This window comes from Cavia porcellus, unplaced genomic scaffold (genome assembly GCF_034190915.1).
Source record: "Cavia porcellus strain 051 isolate PalLab524CR breed Dunkin Hartley unplaced genomic scaffold, mCavPor4.1 scaffold_27, whole genome shotgun sequence".
In the NCBI taxonomy this organism is placed as follows: Eukaryota; Metazoa; Chordata; class Mammalia; order Rodentia; family Caviidae; genus Cavia; species Cavia porcellus.
Genome location: NW_026947510.1, coordinates 20,934,053 through 20,953,370, shown reverse-complemented (window position 1 = coordinate 20,953,370; position 19,318 = coordinate 20,934,053). Strand labels below are relative to the sequence as shown.

At 35.7% G+C, this 19,318-nt stretch overlaps 1 protein-coding gene across 1 annotated transcript in view; it reads left to right on the top strand.

The window, feature by feature from the left end:
- The window catches only part of Arhgap21 (Rho GTPase activating protein 21), a 133,702-nt gene that overhangs the window by 83,635 nt on the left and 30,749 nt on the right, over positions 1-19,318 (top strand). The window contains 2 exon segments of the mRNA XM_063238023.1: positions 2,646-2,675; positions 4,029-5,919. Coding sequence (XP_063094093.1) covers positions 2,646-2,675; positions 4,029-5,919 — 1,921 coding nt within the window.

Here is a 19,318-nt window from a genome sequence, read left to right as displayed (position 1 = left end):
TATGAAGAGCAGCAAATCACTTAAGGCAATGAAGGGATTAATTTTCTAATATAATCAATGAGAAGTTAAGATAATCTTTCTGGTTATATTTTACTTAACAATTAGTAAAGCAAAATTCAAAGTATAGCAAACACAGAAAAATTAGTTTAGTAGCTAACATAAGCATACCAGACTTCAAGGTTCATTAATAATGGATTTTAGTATACTGTAAGATAAAATGTATTTAAAACATATCATTTGAATTACTTAAATCATAAAGTACATGTCTTTAATATAAAAGGAAAACTCTACTTTTAAGCTTAGTCATAATTCATATTTTAATATATGTTCTGCCAAAGTGAGCACAGTAATTCACATTTTAACATACTATATTTCATGAGAAAATCAAACGAATATATATATATATATATAATATATTTATTGGTCTATAAAAGACATTAGGATATTTTAACTTCTTGTCTGCATAAAGTATTTTTCACTAGTATATCTGCAGTGTCCTTGTTTTTTGGAGCTAACATTAAGAAAATCTGGGATTGGGGCTGGGGATTTAGCTCAGCCGCATAAGTGCCTGCCTTGCAAGCAGGCAGTCGTGAGTTTGATCCCCGGTACCGATAAAAACGAAAAAGACAAAAAAAAAAGGGTAAATAAATGGATAATACAGAAGAATATCAAAAAAAAAAAAGAAAATCTGGGATTTTAAAGACCACATGTAGAAATGTTGTCTGTAGCAGACAGAGCTAGAATGTTCTGCAAGGGATCTTTAGAAAAGTACTTAAACCAATCTAAATTTATTACTTAAATGATATTCTATTAAATATTTATCTCTGTGAGATTGAATATCTATTTTAAAGAAAAGTAACAAGGACACTCTTCACAGCCACTGTGAAAATCATTTACCTATGGAAAAGCCATGATAATTCTTCTATGTCTGCATGGGCAATAGCAGGCTTGGAAGAGTTTGTGAGGCTTGAGCCAAACTGTTCTAAAACAGTTTCATTTCAGAGCAGTGGCGTAGAAAGTTCAACTTGGTTCAAAATCTAACTTACAGAATGATAGGTAAATAATGATAGAGTTAATAATTTATGAATGACAGTGGCATAACATTGAAAGGCAGGAAGTATAAAATTCATTTTGTTTTGAAACTATTGTCGGTAGTAATCCTTCTGTGCTTGACAGCCTTTTTAAGACAACATAATGTTTATAGTTTTATAGTGTTCATAAGAATATGTTAAGAAAGTCAGTAATGCCCTTGAATGAATTCATATTGTATTATGTCAGTTATCTCTGCTTACATTAGACAGTAGTACCTTATGTGTGAAACACTGTTTAGTGAGTCCATTGTTGATGCATGAACTATGTATATGAACTTGAGGATCTCTTGTCATAATTTACTTAAAAGTGAGGACCTGTAACTGCAGGCTATTTAATATTTAAAATTGCTATATAGGAATCTTAGAATATCTGAAGCATATAAAAATCTTAAAAACAATAGTTTGAGTTATATATTTCTGTTACTAAAAGATAATATATCTCCCTTAATTTGCAAAAAGGAGTTAATCTGTAAATTGTCAGTTCTAGACAGCATTTCCAAAGCAGATGTTCCATTAGTAGTGTTAAACCTCTGAGAAAATCAAAGTGTTCTATAAAGATTTTGTTTGCACTTTGAGTTTCGCAGTGTAAGCTGATGTCATGGTGGTTTTAAGATGTCCAGAAGCTTGCCAGCTTCCTGTACATCACTGGCTATGAGGAGGGACCTGCCCTCCTTTGGTGGTACATCATGTGATGTCACAAAACTGACAGTACAGGTGCTCTCATCCTTTCACAGAACAGCAGGGATGTGAATTTAAGAAGCATGAAAAAGAGCAGCTTGTTATGTCTGTGTCCATACCCAAGATGCAGGTGCTTGTTTGGATGCATTTATACTGTAAAAATATTATGATATGCACATTTTTTTCTACTTATTTAGCTTTAATTTCTCACTGTATTCTAGTCTCTTTTATAATATTAATTATATTCACAAATTTTACTCCAGAAGTAATATTTTTATGTATTTAGTAGTTTTTTCATAAAGAAGAACGAAAGGTAAAGTGTTGAAAGATCTTAATTTTCGAGAGAAATCTGTTTAACAAGGCAGTTTCTTTTCCCTGTGATTGTAGTGTATAGGTGACTGCATCAGCTGACAGCTCATGGTTATGCTCTGATTTACCAAGAAGGAGGAGGTTGTACTGTTTTAAATGCATAATAGAGCATTCATTTTGTCATCTGGAAGCAGGAATGGAAGAAGCTAAGGGGAAATGAGAGACAGCAGTGTTGCTCCTGTAGAAAGAAAGCTCTGTAGCAATTTATCAGACAGTGGTGCCTGTTGAAAAAAATCTCTCCTAGGGATGGATGCATGTCACCAAATGTATTTTGCCTGCAAGAGTGGTAGACAGATCAAATAAGAACCAAATGAAAGCCTGAGAAAAGATGCTCAGAAGAATACTGAACTTAATCTTTATATTTCACTACCCTTACCTCTGTTAGTACCTTCCAGAGAACTCCGTATAAATGTGTTTTTAGTTTGCCATTTCCAAATCAGTATGACAACATGATTCTGTCTTTGTATCAGTAAGCAGCCTCTACTATGTTTCCCTATTTTCTGCTAGCTACAGTTTACAAAGGATGTCACAGCACTGGTAAGAAATGCACAGTAGCCATTTCCTTGTTTCTTAAGTCATGTTTTATAGATATTTGTAATAAGCCAACCTATTAAAACTGTAAGTTTGCTTAGATAAATTCCTTTATAGTGTTAATCTTCCTAATTTGCAACAAGTGTGATGTGTGGTTTTCCTTTTTTGCCTTTGTTTTTTGTATCTGGTACATAACTGGAATTAAAGCATGGTATTATTTGCATCTGTGTATTTTAAAGTATCTCTCCCTTTCCCTGGTACTTGGCTGTTATGTTTGTGGCTGCACTTGAGCTTTCCTCTGTAAGTTGTCTCATGCAAAGACAGGATCTGATGATAGTCTTGAATTAAACTTGTTTTGATGAGGGAAAGCTATGTTACCACACTTAACATAGTCCTGTGTGGTATTTATGAGCTCTGTTTTGTAGAGTCACTGTAATTTCAGTTTCTACACTTTTAAAGTACATTATTCCAGATTCGTACATTATTCCAGATAAAAGTATTTATAAAAAATAATTCGAACTGCATGCCTGCCTGTTAGTAATACAGAAATGTCTTCTTAAAATAAGTATAAGGACCAAATAAGTTTATATAGTTTTGCATTAACTTAAAATATAATATACAGAAAAAGGAATTACCTTTTTCATGTTTATGCCTTTAATAGATATGCCTAATTTATTGTTTGCTTATTCTGTTTTGAATATTAAAATATGAAACATGACTGTTAAAGGGCTTAATTTATCAAAATGGATTTTTTTTTGTCTTTTTTTTTCGTTTTTATCGGTACCAGGGATCGAACTCACGACTGCCTGCTTGTAAGGCAGGCGCTTATGCCACTGAGCTAAATCCCCAGCCCCCTCAAAATGGATTATTAACAAGTTAATTGGCAAGACATTTCAGTCCATTATATTTATAAGATAGTAGTTAAAATTATTTGACTAAGATTTATAATATTTTTACCTTCTTTCTGGCAAAAGATAAGAATCTTTTGCTGAGATTTATTAGGCAGCATTTAACCTGTCGACTGCTCAAAAAAATAATCATAAAGTTCCAACAGGTAGGATTTTAGAAGAAACATAGCTTTATCTATTTCATTGTTAGAAAACTTGATATATTTCATATCTTTTAAGAAAACAAGTGATTGTAATTTGTATTTGTTGCAAACTGCAATTTATTCATCCTCTGAGAGACTATCTCTTTCCTAGATTTATAAATTACCCTTATGTTATGTTTGCATGCATGCTATAGTGACTGTCATTCTGGAATAAGGCAAGCCATTAAAATAAGGCAGTGACCTGAAGACATGGAAATTACTGTTCTTTTTATGAATTTGAAGTGACATTTTCTCTCATTTCTATACAGGCATATTCTCAAGATGCTTACCTGAAAGGCAACGAAGCCTACAGTGGTAATGCCCAGAACATACCTGAGCCACCACCAGTTTGCTATCCCTGGTTGCCACCTACTCCTTCAGCCATGGCACAACCAGCTGAAGTATCTCCTCCAGAATCATCCCTGAATAAACAACAAACCACTACACCAGTCCTGACACAACCTGGCAGGGCCTATCGAGTGGAAATACAAGTGCCTCCATCACCAACAGATGTTGCAAAATCAAACACAGCAGTGTGTGTTTGCAATGAAAGTATAAGAACTGTCATTGTGCCTTCTGAGAAGGTTGTCGACTTGTTACCCAATAGAAACAACCATGCAGGTCCTTCACATAGAACTGAAGAAGTGAGGTATAGCATAAATGAGCAGACCTCTTTAAAAACAGTATCAAGAACCATATCACCATCATCATTTCCTACTGCCCATCTAATTCATCAGACTGCAGGCTCTCGATCATTAGAACCTTCTGGAATTTTACTTAAGTCTGGAAATTACAGTGGACATGCAGAAGGAATCTCAAGCAGTAGATCTCAAGCTGTGGATTCTCCTGTATCTGTTAATCACTATTCCCCAAATTCCCATCAGCACATAGACTGGAAAAATTATAAAACTTACAAAGAGTATATTGATGACAGACGATTACACATAGGTTGTCGGACAATTCAAGAAAGGTTGGATAGTTTAAGAGCGGCATCTCAGAACACAACAGAGTATAACCAAGTGGTACCCACCCGCACTGCGTTGCAGGTACGACGTCGAAGCACCTCCCACGATAGAGTGCCCCAGTCTGTTCAGATCAGACAACGCAGTGTGTCCCAAGAGAGACTGGAGGACTCTGTGCTAATGAAGTATTGTCCCAGAAGTGCATCTCAAGGAGCCCTGACATCCCCACCTGTTAGTTTCAGTAATCACAGAACTCGTTCCTGGGACTACATGGAGGGGCAGGGTGAAACTGTAGAAAATGTTAATTCTGAAAATAAAATACCTGATTCAAATGGAGAACGGAAACAGACTTACAAGTGGAGTGGATTTACTGAACAGGATGATAGACGAGGTATTTATGAAAGATCCAGGCAGCAGGAAATTCATAAATCTTTTCGAGGTTCAAATTTGACTGTGGCCCCAAGTGTTGTTAATGCTGATAATAGGCGAGTCAGTAGTAGAGGAGTGGGGTCTGTGTCACAGTTTAAAAAAATTCCACCAGATTTAAAACCACTGCCATCCAATAGAACTTTCCCAACTGCTGGTGGCATGCCACTGCCTCGGGGGATCTCACAGGACAGGTCTCCTCTTGTGAAAGCCCGAAGTAATTCTCTGAAAGCGCCTTCTACACACGTTGCAAAACCATCATTTAGCCAGAATTCATTGGTTTCTGTTAAAGACCAAAGACCAGTAAATCATTTGCATCAAAACAGTGTTTTGAACCAGCAGAGCTGGTTCAGAACTGAAAGTGCTCTTGATCACCAAAGGGAGACTGGGAAGTCTGCACCTTCATCTGGAGCTTCTACAAAGCCTGGCCCTCAGACAAGTGAGAATGTGGGTGCTACGGATTTAGAATTATCTGCCAGTCAAAGAAGCCAAGATGTAAATTTACAAGAGGCTGATACACAGCAGTCAAACACTTCAGATAATAAAGAAACTGTCATCCTAAGAGAAAAGCCTCCATCTGGCCGCCAAACGCCACAGCCTCTAAGACACCAGTCGTACATCCTGGCCATGAGTGACCAGGAGACTGGGTCTGACACCACCTGCTGGCTGCCAAATGATGCCCGCAGAGAGGTCCACATAAAAAGGATGGAGGAAAGAAAGGCCTCGAGTGCCAGTCCACCTGGTGATTCCTTGGCTTCCATCCCATTTATAGGTGAGTTTGATAGAGTCACAGGCTGATTTGTTGCCTATAAGAAATTGCTTCCTAGTTTCACAGGCACAGAAATTTAAAACATTTTGAAATTCTTAAGTTGTGCTTCTTCCAGCCTATCATCTTTATCTTTAAAATTATTTCCAGTATCAATTTTTCTTTTCTTTTTTTAACTTTATTATCTAGCACTCATTTTTAATTTTAATTTTGATGAAACAATATTCCCACCATCTGGCATCTGGAACCAAAAGAACCAATTATACCTACTTACCAATTCACTTGAATCAAAGCCAAGTAGGATAGTTTTGATAATTAGTAATCCTCAACTTTTTATTTAAACAGTGCCTTTTCACAACTTACTCGCTTTCTTTCTTCCTACATTTATTTCTTTCGTCGTAAATTTGACTTGCACTGAGAGAAAAGACTTCTTGTTGCTTAGTTTGTCTGAGAATAATTCTTGGAGAAGACTTGGGAGAGTTAAATTACCAGTGTGAACCATAGCTGTTAACATTGTTCTGCTTACAGACTCATCAGTGTGAGGTCTTCAAAGCATCCAACATGTCACACCACTCCTCCAGTCAGAGCCCTCTGCCTTCTTCCCATGCCACCTAAAATAAAGTTGAACTCAGAATCCTGCAGGGGCCTCTAGAACTTACCTCCCCTGCACACAGCACCATCCACATCTCTGATCCTATCTGCCTTTTCAGTCATCATTGTGCATCCACCTGCTGCCACCTCAGCCCCCTTGCTGTCCTGCAAAGTGCCAGGTACCCTACCGCAGGCCTGGCACTGCTAGCGCCAGGCCTTGAGAGGCTGTCTCCCTCACTGTGCCTGGATCTCTCTTCTAATACTGCGTTAGCCAAGCATGCTCTCCTGTCCAGCCTAGCCATTGAAGGTGCCCAAACATGCCAAAAGCTGTTTCGTAGTTTTTATTACCCTTCTCTGTAGAATTAAATGTAAACTACCTAAGTGCAAAGATTTAAAATCTTCAATCCATTGTTGATTTCCTATTGTCTTGTTTTGAAGTCCTGTATCACCTTCATTGTTTTATTTTCATCGACTTTATTCTGTTTTATTTTGTTTGGTTTTATTCTCTTTAAAATAAAAAAATAAATGAATACATAAAATTAAATCTTGATGATCAAGTTAGAATCCCTAATGCCTAAAACACTGCCTGGAATGCCAAAGCCACTCAATAAATATTTGTTGAAATAATGGCTGAATAATTTCAAGACGTTGGGTAAATATACTGTATAGCAAAACCAGTATAGAAGAACTCATCATAATTACTGTGCCACTCTAAGACATACTCTACAGAGTTATGCTGCATGTTCATACTATTATCTTTATTTTGTAGATATAGAAAGATTAACTTCTCTAAAAGCACACAGTTAATTAGTGGTAAAGACAGGAAGCCTAGGTCACCACTCCCAAGGCACCATCACCCTGGAATTGTGTACTTGGAGGCCTTGGTCAGAGTAAGGAAGATGCACTTTTACCTTGGTACTCATAGTTTATTAAGAGTGTGCCATAGTTTTGTGATACAATGTGTTGTTGTTTTGAATGATGTTTGACCTTTTTAAAGGAATTTGAAGTTATTGAGCTGTTACACTATCCAAATCAACTTTAAAAGAAAAATTTCACATAGCTTAAATGTGATATATTCTTTTTGAAAATATTCTGGGGAATTTCTGCCAAAATTGTACTCTATTGCTAGCTGTATCCGTAAGGCCAAGCTTAGTGAATAGTAGAATCTTATAAATGGAACATAATATATCATCTAGAATATACTGTAGGGAAAACGGCTGAAATTAATAACTGTTTTATATTTTTTTAAAACATTAGAAACCCTACAACCTGAAACTGTGTTTCACAACCTGTGAATTCTTAAAATAATAGTGTATTTTCTTTCTACACTTCAATAAGATCATTATAATCAAATGACATCTTTTTTGTTGTTGTTACCTGGGATTAAACTCATGACCGCACACTTGCCAGGCAGGTACTTGTGCTGCTGAGCTATATCCCCAACTCAAATGACATTAGAATAGTTAAAAATTTGTTGGTTATTATCTATTATATTATCTATTATATCTATTATAACATATTTATATAATATTGTCTTAGTTACTTTTTACTCGTTGCTGAGACAAAATACCTGATGCCCAAATTGGGAAAGGAAAGGTTTATTTCTTACAGTTTTTGGAGGTTTCAGTCCACACTCAGTTGGCTCCAAGGCAGGCGGGCATGGCTGGGCAGCAGTTCATGGTGGCTGCAAAACAGCAAGCAGGAACCAGCAAAGAGCAAGACACACCTTCTTCCTGTCATTACATCACATCCTGGCTCCACCCTTTTGTGGGTGGAGCACTGACACCATCAATCCAAGCACTAGACAGTGAACGAATAACAAATGCACAGTTCAAACTCATGAGGCCTGGGGGCCACAGCATTAAACCATGACAAATATATATGTATTATAAATACAAGCATTAAAAAGCATTAATTATGTCATTAAAGAATTTTGGCTATAATGTAAAATAAAGGTGTATATAATTCTGTATACAGACAGATTAAAGAAAAACATTTTGTTTATTCATTAGGAATAAAAGTGCACACTTTCTGATTTTTATTCAACTTTATTTACTAACGTCTTTTTTGTGGTTTGTAGTGAAAAATATTATTTTATAAGGCACTGTTTTTCAAAAGTTGTCTAGCATAAAAAATACCTTTATAAAAGCCCCGTTATTTCATGTTTGCCTCCTACAACGTTAGTATACAGCTCATGACTGCTATGTACCTGTTTGATGATGCTAGCAGAACAGGGTGGAATGCAGATCTGAGATGCTGATGCAGAATTTACTTCGCTGCATTTCTGTGTGTAATATTGTCTATGATGTAGGAATCTGGAAAATGTCTGATGTGAGGTGGAATGACATCATACAGCCTACGTTTTTATAGCATTTTCATGGCTCTTACACAGTAGAGTAATGTTTAAAGTAAAGGTATTACAAATAATTTTAGTATTTGCCCAGTGTTTAGAACATAACAAGAAAAGTATAATTTCTTTTGGTTAATATAGTTGTTTGGTTAATATAGTTCTCTGTGAAAAGCTTTTAACTTTTTTATTTAAAAAAAAATCTTGATACTGAAAGGATTGAAGTGAAAAACTCATTTGTCAGCCCTAAAGATTTTGTTGTTAACCTGGATGTGCATGCATGATGTGTGTGAAAGAACTTTCAGCATTTCATTAGGTAGAAATTTTAATAGTGTGTTTATTTAGAAAATCCCAACATACTGCGAGGGCTTTCGCTCAGCAGCATAGTGCCTGCCCGGCAAGTGCAAGGTCATGAGTTCAATCCCTGGTACAAAAAAAAAAGAAAAGAAAAGAAAAGAAAAATCCTAATATACATTATTGAATTTAAAAACTTTGAGTTTAAATGGTTAAATAAATTTTCATTTTTGTCTTTAAAATTTTTTGACTCAATTCATTATTATAAATTATAAAATTTCCAGGAAGAATTACAACTTTCTAATAAAAATTTTGACCAGGAATCCTTTTATTTAGAGTATCTCATGGGATTAGTGATCATAAAACACAGTATAGGGAATTCTGTTTTGTTTTGGTCCTAGGGATTGAATTTATGACCTCCCACTTGCCAGATAGGCACTTATGCTGTTGAGCTAAATCTCTGGCCCAAAATTTTGTTGGTTTTTGTTTGTTTGTTTATTTCTTTTGTTTTTTTATTTTTTGGTACCAAAGATTAGACTCACGACCTTGTGCTTGCCAGGCAGGTGCTTATGCTGTTGAGCTAAATCTCCAGCCCTTTTTCCCCTGTATTATTTTTATGTAATATTTAAATTGAAAGAAGTAAACTGAAATTTGCTTTTGTATTGATATACCCGGAATTTCACACTTTATTATTTTTAATAATTTTCTTAAAACAGCACAAACTAATATGCAAAAGTAATTGCTGTGGCTTATCTCACAATATTAGAGAATGGTGCCGAGTCATTTATGATGCAGAATTAATAATGTTTTCTTTTCTTTTTTTTTTTTTTTTTGAGACAGAGTCTTGCTGTGTAGTTCAGACTGGCCTTGAACTCACTCTGTAGCCCAGGTTGGCCTTGAAATTGCAGCAATCCTCCTGCTTCAGCCTTCCCGATGCTGGGCTTACAGGCATTTGCCACCATGCCAAGGCCCACATGAGAAGGATTAAACGTGTAACAAAATGGAAGGAAAAATGTCTTATTGTGAGATTTATTAGCCAGGCATAGTGGTACATGCCTGTAATCCCAGCACTTAGGAGGCTGAACAGGAGGATTGCTACTAATTTGAGGCCAGCCTGGGCTATAAGTAAGTTCAAGGCCAGCCTGAATAATAGAGCAAGACCCTGTCTCAAAAAATAAAAAAAAATAATTAATAATTTTTCCTCATATGCCACAAATGTAGAAATATGAAAACAATATATTTTAAATTGAAGAATACTAGTTATCAACATAGCATTGGATGTACTTAAAAATAAATCTTAAGTTTTGTGTAAGTAGAGACTAAATGAGTAACTATAAATAATTTGAGAATGTAATCTCAGTACTTGACACACAGTTTGACCCTGCAAGCCCCAAGCCTGCCTGGGTAACACCACCGTGGGTAACACCATCTCCATCTCACTCTCATACTCGCTCTCCTCCTCTTGGTAATTTGTGTCTGCTGTTGATCTCCTGTGACTTAAAGTGAACAGAAGAGACATCAAAAGAAAGTGTACTTCTCAGATTTGAATTTATGTGTGAAATGGGTTTGTTAGAAGTGTTTATTCTCCTTTTACGGATACAGAAAAGTCTCAGGTTTTAGACATCCAGGTCTATGAGAGACAGACTGGCTTTGCAGGCCATTTGCTCAGTGTCCTTCTGGCTCAATCAATCTGTTGAGTTTCTATAGATTTACTAAAAAATGATATGTGCAAGTGGCTGATAATATTTTAGATCTACATATATAATTTTATGTTACTGTTTTTCAGATTTATCCCTCTTATATAACAATGCACAATTTACTGTAGTTGAAATAATATTAATATTCTAATGTTAACATACTTTAAGTTAGAAAAGGGTAAGATTAATTTGTTCTAGCAAGAGTGAAATAAGCAATATTATTTCAAGAAACTGATTATTTTGCAAATAATTACATGTGCCAAAAATTGTGATACTTTTACTGAACTATGAATTTTCAGCTATAATTATAAAATTGAAACTACATTGGTTATATGCTTCTTCCTATAGTGTCATCTCTGAGAAGTAATCCTTATTATTTAGCTTATTTTAGAAAACTAGCTAGCTTGCTTGCTCACTCTCTCTCTCTGCCTCTCTTTCTCTCTCTGCCTCTCTCTCTCTCTCTCTGCCTCTCTCTCTCTCTCTCTCTGTCTCTCTGTCTCTCTCTCTCTCTCTCTCTCTCTCTCTCTCTCTTTCTTTCTCTTTTCCTGTGTCCTAACCTACAACATTTCTGTTGAGTAATTTCAGGAATGATGTGTGTTAGTTAAGGGGTGCTAACACTGTGTTTTTTTCCATTGATTGTGTTACTCAGGATCAGAGCATCCCTAGCCCTTTTTATATTCTATCTTTAAAAAGGGTCTCACTAAATTGTCCAAATAGGTTTTACACTTAGCCATTCTCCTGCATCAGCCTCTCAGGGCTGGGATAGTTTTATTTTTAGTTGCTACATAATATACTACATACATATGGGGAACAATGTGATCTTTTGATGCATGTCTGCATGTTCAAATGAGAATGATGAGCATAAGCACATCTTCATACATATATCATTTCTTTGTGGTAAGTTCATTAAAAAACTTATTTTTTAGAAACTTTGATACACATAATGTGTTACTGTCATTCTGATGTTCTGTGGGACACCAGTACTTATTACTCCTGTGTAAGTATACCCTTGTGCCAGCCCCTGCTTGTCTGCTTACATCCCTTCCCTTCTTCGGCCTCTGATAACTGCTGTCTGCTGTCTTCTGTGGGGCGTGCACATGTGAGGGAGATCACAGTACTGTATTTGTCTTCCTCTTCCTGCTTTATTTCACTTAATATAGTACCCTCCCACATTCACTTGTGTTACTTCTCATTATCTGTTCATCTGATGTTGGACACTTAGGATGATCTTGTATATTAGCTATTGAAGATGGTGCTGCAGTATAAACATAGGCATATGGATGGTTCTGATTGCACTTCTGTGCACTATAATGGCATTGTTGCTACATCATTGAGTAGCCCTGCTTTTTAGTGTCTTGGGAGCCTCCATCCTGTTTTGCATAATAACTTTACTAATTTACCACTAACTGTGGGTAAATGTTATCTTTCTTTCACATTCTCACCAGCACTCGGTATCTTTTGTCTTTGCAGTAATAGCTCCTCAGATGTGAAGTAGTATCTCACTGATACTGTGATTTGCATTTTCCTGATGATTAGTGACGATAACTAATCTTTTATACTTCTGCTGGCAATTAGTATGTTTTTCAGAGAAATGCATTTTCAGGTCTTCTGCCCATTTTTTAATCAGGATTTTGGTGGGAGGGATACTGAGTTCCTAGTATATTTTGGATACTAATTCCTTATCAGATATATAGTTTGCCAACACCTTTCTCCATTCTATAGGTCTCCTTTCTGTGTAGAAACCTTTAAATTTGATGTGATCCTATTGATCTATTTTTGCTTTTGGGGTCTTGTTAAAAAAAATCCTTGCCCAAACTAATGTTTTCTTCTAGTAGTTTAATACATAGTGGTTTCAGATCAATGCCTTTGGAGTTGATTTTTTTATATGGTCAGAGAAAAAGCAGTATTTTTTTCTTCCACCTGTTGAAATAATTTCCCAGTATCATGTCTTTAAGAAATTATCTTCTCACCTGTTTTGCATTCTTGACCCCTTTCTCAAAGATCATTGGCTGTAAAATGTATGGATCTTTCAAAACAAGATGGGCTTTCAAAACAAGATGATAGGAATTTAACAATGATTGTTATATCGCATATTGTTATCTTCAGGAGTTGCTTAGATTACTAGAGACATGCAAAATTAAACTGTATGACTATTAACTGTTCTTTCTCATAAACTAATAGAACTAGTAGTGTAGAGATTACATTGAATCTATGGATCACTTCGAGTAGTATGAACATTTTAACTATTTGTTATAATCCACTAATGTGGAATATCTTCACATTATTTTATCAATATTGTATGGTTTTAGCCTAAATACCTTTCACGTCATTCTATTTGTTGCTAGAATTTAGGGGATAATTTGTGACTATTCTAAATAGGATTTTTTTCCCTGACTTCAGCCACGTATCCCCCTCTCAAGCGGGATTGGTGAGAAGTGCCTGGCCTACGTGATGCTGCTGGCTAAGACCCAGTAGGCTAGCACAACCCAGATCCCAGCGCCTGAGGGTGACCTGGAGGGCAGGCCCCACATAGGCTGCCTGGTCTGCAACTTCTTGGTGTGCTGCGGTGGGCGGGAACACCTAGCCGGTGCAATTCAATCAGACTGTGGCTGACAGGGAAGGAAGCTGGACCTCCTATATACGCTTGCATATATAAGGAACAAAGAATATGGGAAGAGGGAGCAACAAGAAAGGCCCTTCGGCCCCCAATCCTGAGAAACAGGCAATAGCGGACACCGCACCAATAGACATAAAGCGCTATCTCCAGAGCCTCATAGACGAGTTCAGGAATGAAGTTACTAATGACCTGAAGCTAGAAATAAGCAGAATAGTTAGAGAAATGCTAAGCACCACCCAGGAAAAAACAGATGGTGGAATGGAAGAACAGAAAAAGAGGGGAGAATTGTTTGATGGAGAAAATAGAGAAAGCATAGAATACGTGAAGCAGGTTCAAAGAGACTACCAGGAAACTAAAAACTCTATCAAAAACTGGCATAACAGCTTGAAAGAAACTAAGGACAGACTATCTGAACTGAAGGGCAGATTGTAATATGGGAGAATGAAATGAAAAACTTCTTAAAAGTAACAAAGAAACAAACAGCAATAATACAAAGACTAGAAGATGATAAGAGGGTCCATAACTTAAGAATTAAGAACATAAAAGAAGAAGTAGGGACACAAACAAATGAGCTACAAAAGCTACTCACAGAAATAATCCAGGAGAATTTTCCTAATTTAGCAAAAGGTAAAGATACTCAGTTGTATGAAGCATACAGGACCCCAGCCTACAACCCAAACAGAGCAACACCCAGGCATATAATAATTAAAATTCCAGAAATTCAATACAAGAACAGAATATTAAAAGCAGTCAGAGACAAGAAACAGATCACTTACAAGGGAACACCCATCAGAGTTACAGCAGATTTCTCTGCACAGACCATCAAATCACAAAGAGCGTGGGGGGAAATAATTCAAGCTTTGAAAGATAATAATCTCCAGCCAAGATTGATATATCCTGCACAACTATCCCTGGAAATTGATGGAAAAACAAGGTGCTTCCAGGATAAAGAGGAACTAGGGGAATATGCAACCACCAATTCAACTCTACAGAGAATACTGCAGGATATTCTAAAAAAGTAAAATATGAAGAATCCAGAAATAGTGGCAGAGAGGCCACAATGAATGGAGCAGAAAACAAAATGAAGAAGACAAACTGACAACTAATGACAGAAAAAGAGCTCAACAGAAATGAGGCAGAGAAGATGGGATGATAGGAACAGCTATTTTGGAGAAAATGACGTCTTATAGGTAGTACTGATTTAGTATCATCTTGTTTTGAAGTCTCATCAAGCTTTTGTTCTTCTGTCTCCATTGGTCTAAACAGGTTGTATCTTATTGGATTTTATTATGTATAATAGTATGTGCAAAAACTTTTATAGACAAGGAGATTATACAGAAACCATTGTTCATTTTCTGTTAGTTGATTCTAAATACCCTGTAATGCTGTCATTCTCTTAAATGGTTTTACATTGTTTTGATATATTTGATGCTACAGTATACGAAGTTATACTCAAAGATTTCAAGGAAAGAGACAATATGGTAACTACTTTTATGTCAGGATTATCTTGTGGTGAAACACTATTTTGCTTAAATGGTTATGTTTTGATCTGCGCTGTTTTGCTGTTATGCCCTCTTTTATCTCAGTCTCCTCTTCATTATTTACTTTTTATTTTTATCCTTTTAATTAAGGGAAAAATAAATAAAAAATAGCAGGGTATATTATAGTAACCCACTTTGACTTTCCATTATCTTGATTTAAAGCCCTGTATTACGCTCACCATCTTGTTTTGACTGATGTCCCCCTATTCTGTTTTGCTTGATAGTACCAGGTTCGAAAGTTTAGGCAACAGCTGTGAAGATAGTGTGATTCATTATGATGCCCATTCTGGTTGACTATTATCTACTTTTGAAGACCTATAATGTCTCCAATGTTTTGGTTTTGTCGGTTTTGTTCTTTACTGTTTTGTTCAATTGTATTATAACTGATGATATAGGCAATTCTATTAGAGATGGAGGGAGGCATTATGTAACCATTGTTGATCACCTTGTATTATGCTTTTACATTATCTATTTTGTCCACCCTTTTGATTTGATTGATTCTGTTCTGCTATGTCATATTTGGTTCTACTCCCTTCCAAAAAAGTAATAAGAACTGTGGGAGCAACAAAACCCAAAATGTGTAATTGTCATTGTACAAAAGAGAGGAAAAGAAAGTGCTCTAAACAATATAACTGCATGTATATTTAAGTGTATAAGATAGATAATGATATCACTGAGTTTTGTTGGATCATTGAACAGAACTGTTTGCAGTCTCACTTTTGGAATGTCCACTTTACAAGCTTTAATTTTGTAACTTGAATAATTATTTCTAAGATGACAATATGTAATCCATTAACTAGTGATTTCCTACTGTTTATTTTTTTCTGTAAATCTGTATAACTTGTACCCTTTCTCTGCTTTTTTTCTCCTTAAATAAAATTTAAAAAAAAAAGAAATAATGATGACACAGAATTTTAGTATGTAACAAATTTGATGTTCTCTACCTTCTCTTTATTATGAAGCACTTTAGGGCCCAGGTTCTTGTGTTCATGGTGTTGGGGATTCCACACGGCTTCACACGTGCCTTGCAAATGCTCTATTGCAGACTTATCTCACCAGCCTGTTTTTAAATTAAGTTTATTTGTACATTTTAAATAAACATAATGGTCACATTCATCATAGAGAACTTTATACCTGTGTGTGATACATATATCTCGTTTCTTTATTCCCCCATCCCCTACCCTCCTCCCTTCTTATTTACAAAAGCTTTGTTTCCATTTTTCCTTTTATTTTTTTCCTGTCCTTCCTTTCTCCTTTTCTCTTCTTCCCCCTCCCTAGTTTCCTTTCCCATTTGAACATTTTCTTCCTATTTCACAGTATCCACTATACATTGTGGTCCTTATTTACACATCGTTCTCTCACACCAGAGAAACTATGCCATATTTACACACGTGCAAGACTTAATTTCATTTGAGTATGTTCACAAGGTGCATTCATTTACCTAGAGTTTATCGCTAATTCATTTACCTAGAATTTATCGCTAATGGATGAATAGTCTTCTACTGTAAAAGGATCACATCATCTTTATCCATTCATTGTTTGATGGACATTTGGGCTGTTTCCAAGATTTGACTGTGACAGACTGCACTGTAAACATGGGTGCATATATCGCTGTGGTATGATGTTTTTAATTATTTCAGGAGGATACCCAGAAAGGGAATAGCTTGGTCCGGTGGGACCCGCAGACCTACTTTTTTGAGGAATCTCTGCACTAATTTCCACAGTGGTTGCACCAGTCTACAGTCTCACCAACAGTGGAGAAGGGTCTCTTTTTCCCCCTGCAGCCCCACCAACATTTGTTATTGATTTTTTGATAATAGCCATTTTTTTCAGGAATGAGATAGACTCTCACCATTGTTTTAATTTGCATGTCTTAAATTACCAGTGATGTTTATTGAACATATTATATTTATTTGCCGATTCTACTTCTTATCTGAGAATTATCTGTTCATTTCAAATGCCTGTTTTTATATGTGGTCTTTCAATTTGGGGGAGATCTGATTTTTTAAAATTCTTTATATATTCCTTTCAGGAACCAGTGGCAAAAGTATTTTCCCACATCATAGATTGTCTCTTCACTTTGTTGATGGTTTCTCTTGTAAAAAAAGCTTTCTAAGATGAAATCTCCATTATTATTTTTGACAGTTCTATGCAGTTGGGGTTTTATTCATGAAGTCTTTGCCCCACATACATCTTCAGCAATTCTACCTGTTCTGTCTTCCAGAAGATTTGGTGTTTTCCTGTTTTAATATTCAGATCTTTGATCCATTTCAATTTTAGTTGAGGGCATAGTGAGAGATGTGGACCTACTTTTATTCTTTGGCATGTAGAAAGCCAGTTTTCCCAGCACCATTTATAAAGAGTCTGTCTTTCTTCCAGTGAAGATATTTGGCTCCTTTATCAGAGATAGAGTGGTTGAGTATGTCTGGGGTTGTTTATGTGTCTTCTAATCTGTTCCATTGACCCTCAGGTCTTTTATTTGCCAGTGCCATCCTGTTTTAATTGCAGTAGTTTTTAGTAGAGTTTCAAGTCAGAGCTTGTAATGCTCCCTGTTTTGCCTTTGTTGACCAGAGATGCTTTTGCTATTCTAGGTCTCTTCTGTTTCCAAAAGAATTTTTAAAATATTTTCTCTAATCCTATGAGAGATACTGTTGGAATTTTGATGGGGATTTCATTAAATCTGTAATAACAATTTTGGGAGTATGGCCATTTTCACCATACTGATTCATCATACCAAAGAACAAGGAACATCTTTCCCTTTTCTGATATTCTTTTTGACCTCCTTTTTCAAAGTGCTGTAGTTTTCAATACAGAGATCTTTGATTTTCTTCATTAGATTGATTCATAGGTATTTAATTTGGGGGGATGCTATTGGCAAAGATGTTATTTCACTACCTTCTCTTTCAATAAATTTGTTGTTTGTATACAGCAAAAATCAAGTCCATGCAATTAGGAATGAAAAGGGGAAATCACTATAGATGCTGCAGAAATCCAGAGATTACCAGTATCTACTTTGAGAACCAGTACTCTTAATAAAATGGAAAATGCAGAGGAAATGGACAAATTCTGAGATACACATAAATTATCAAAGCTGAATCAAGACATAAAAAATCTTGATTTTTGAGTGTTGACATTATGTCCAACTATTCTACCGAATTTGGTTATTAAATCTAGAACTATTTTGGTAGAGGTTTGGGGGGTCTTCTAGTAAAATATTTGTCATCTGCAAGTAATTATATTTAACTTCTTCCTTTCCTATAGTTATTCCTTTTATTTCCTTCATATAGTTCGCTGTATTTAATAAGAATGACGATAGTGGATATCCTTGTCTTGTTCATGATTTTACAGTGAAAGCATTTAGTTCTGATCCATTTAATATGATGTTGGTTGTTGGTTTGTTATAGATGGCTTTTATCAGATTGAGACAAAGATCATCTTTTCCAATTTTCTTTAGGGCTTTCAGCATGAATAGGTGTTGGATTTTGTCACATGCTTTATTTTTAGATCTGTTGAGATGGTCGTATGGTTCTGTTAATATAGTATATTACATTTATTGATTTACATATAGTGAGCCATACCTGCCTTCCTGGGATGAACCCTGCTTGGTCATAGTATATAATCTTTTTGATGATTTGCAGCATTCTGTTTGCCAGTATCTTATTGAGGATTTTTTGTGTGTATGTTTATGTTCATTGGGGAGATTGACCTATAGTTCTTTTTTGTTGTTGTTGAATCCTTCTCTGGTTTTGGTATCAGAGTAATGCTTGCTTCCAGGAATGAATTTGGGAGTGTTACTTCCCTTTTAGTTTCATTAAAAAGGTTGAGAAGTGGCCCATTAAGTCTTCTCTAAATTTCTTATAGAATTCAACTGCGAATCCATTAGGACTTGGACTTTTCTTTGTTGGTTGAGTTTTAAGTATATCTAAAATTTCATTGACTGATAGTGTTTATTTAGAATTTTTCTGTCTTCTTGATTCAGCTTTGATAATTCATGTGTATCTCAGAATCTGTCCATTTCCTCTGTATTTTCCATCTTATTAGAGTACTGGTTCTCGAAGTAGATATTGGTGATCTCTGGATTTCTGCAACATCTATAGTGATTTCCCCTTTTCATCCCTAATTGCATGGACTTGAGTCTTTTATTTCCTTTTTTGATAAGGTTATCAGCCTTTTTTGTAATTTTACCTAAGACCGAATCTCACTAAATTGCCTAATCTGGCTTCCAACTTGTTGTCCTCTTTCCTCACTCTGGAGTATATGGGATTATAATCACACCTCACCACTCCAGGGTTAAAACCTCATTTCTTTTTCTTTTCTT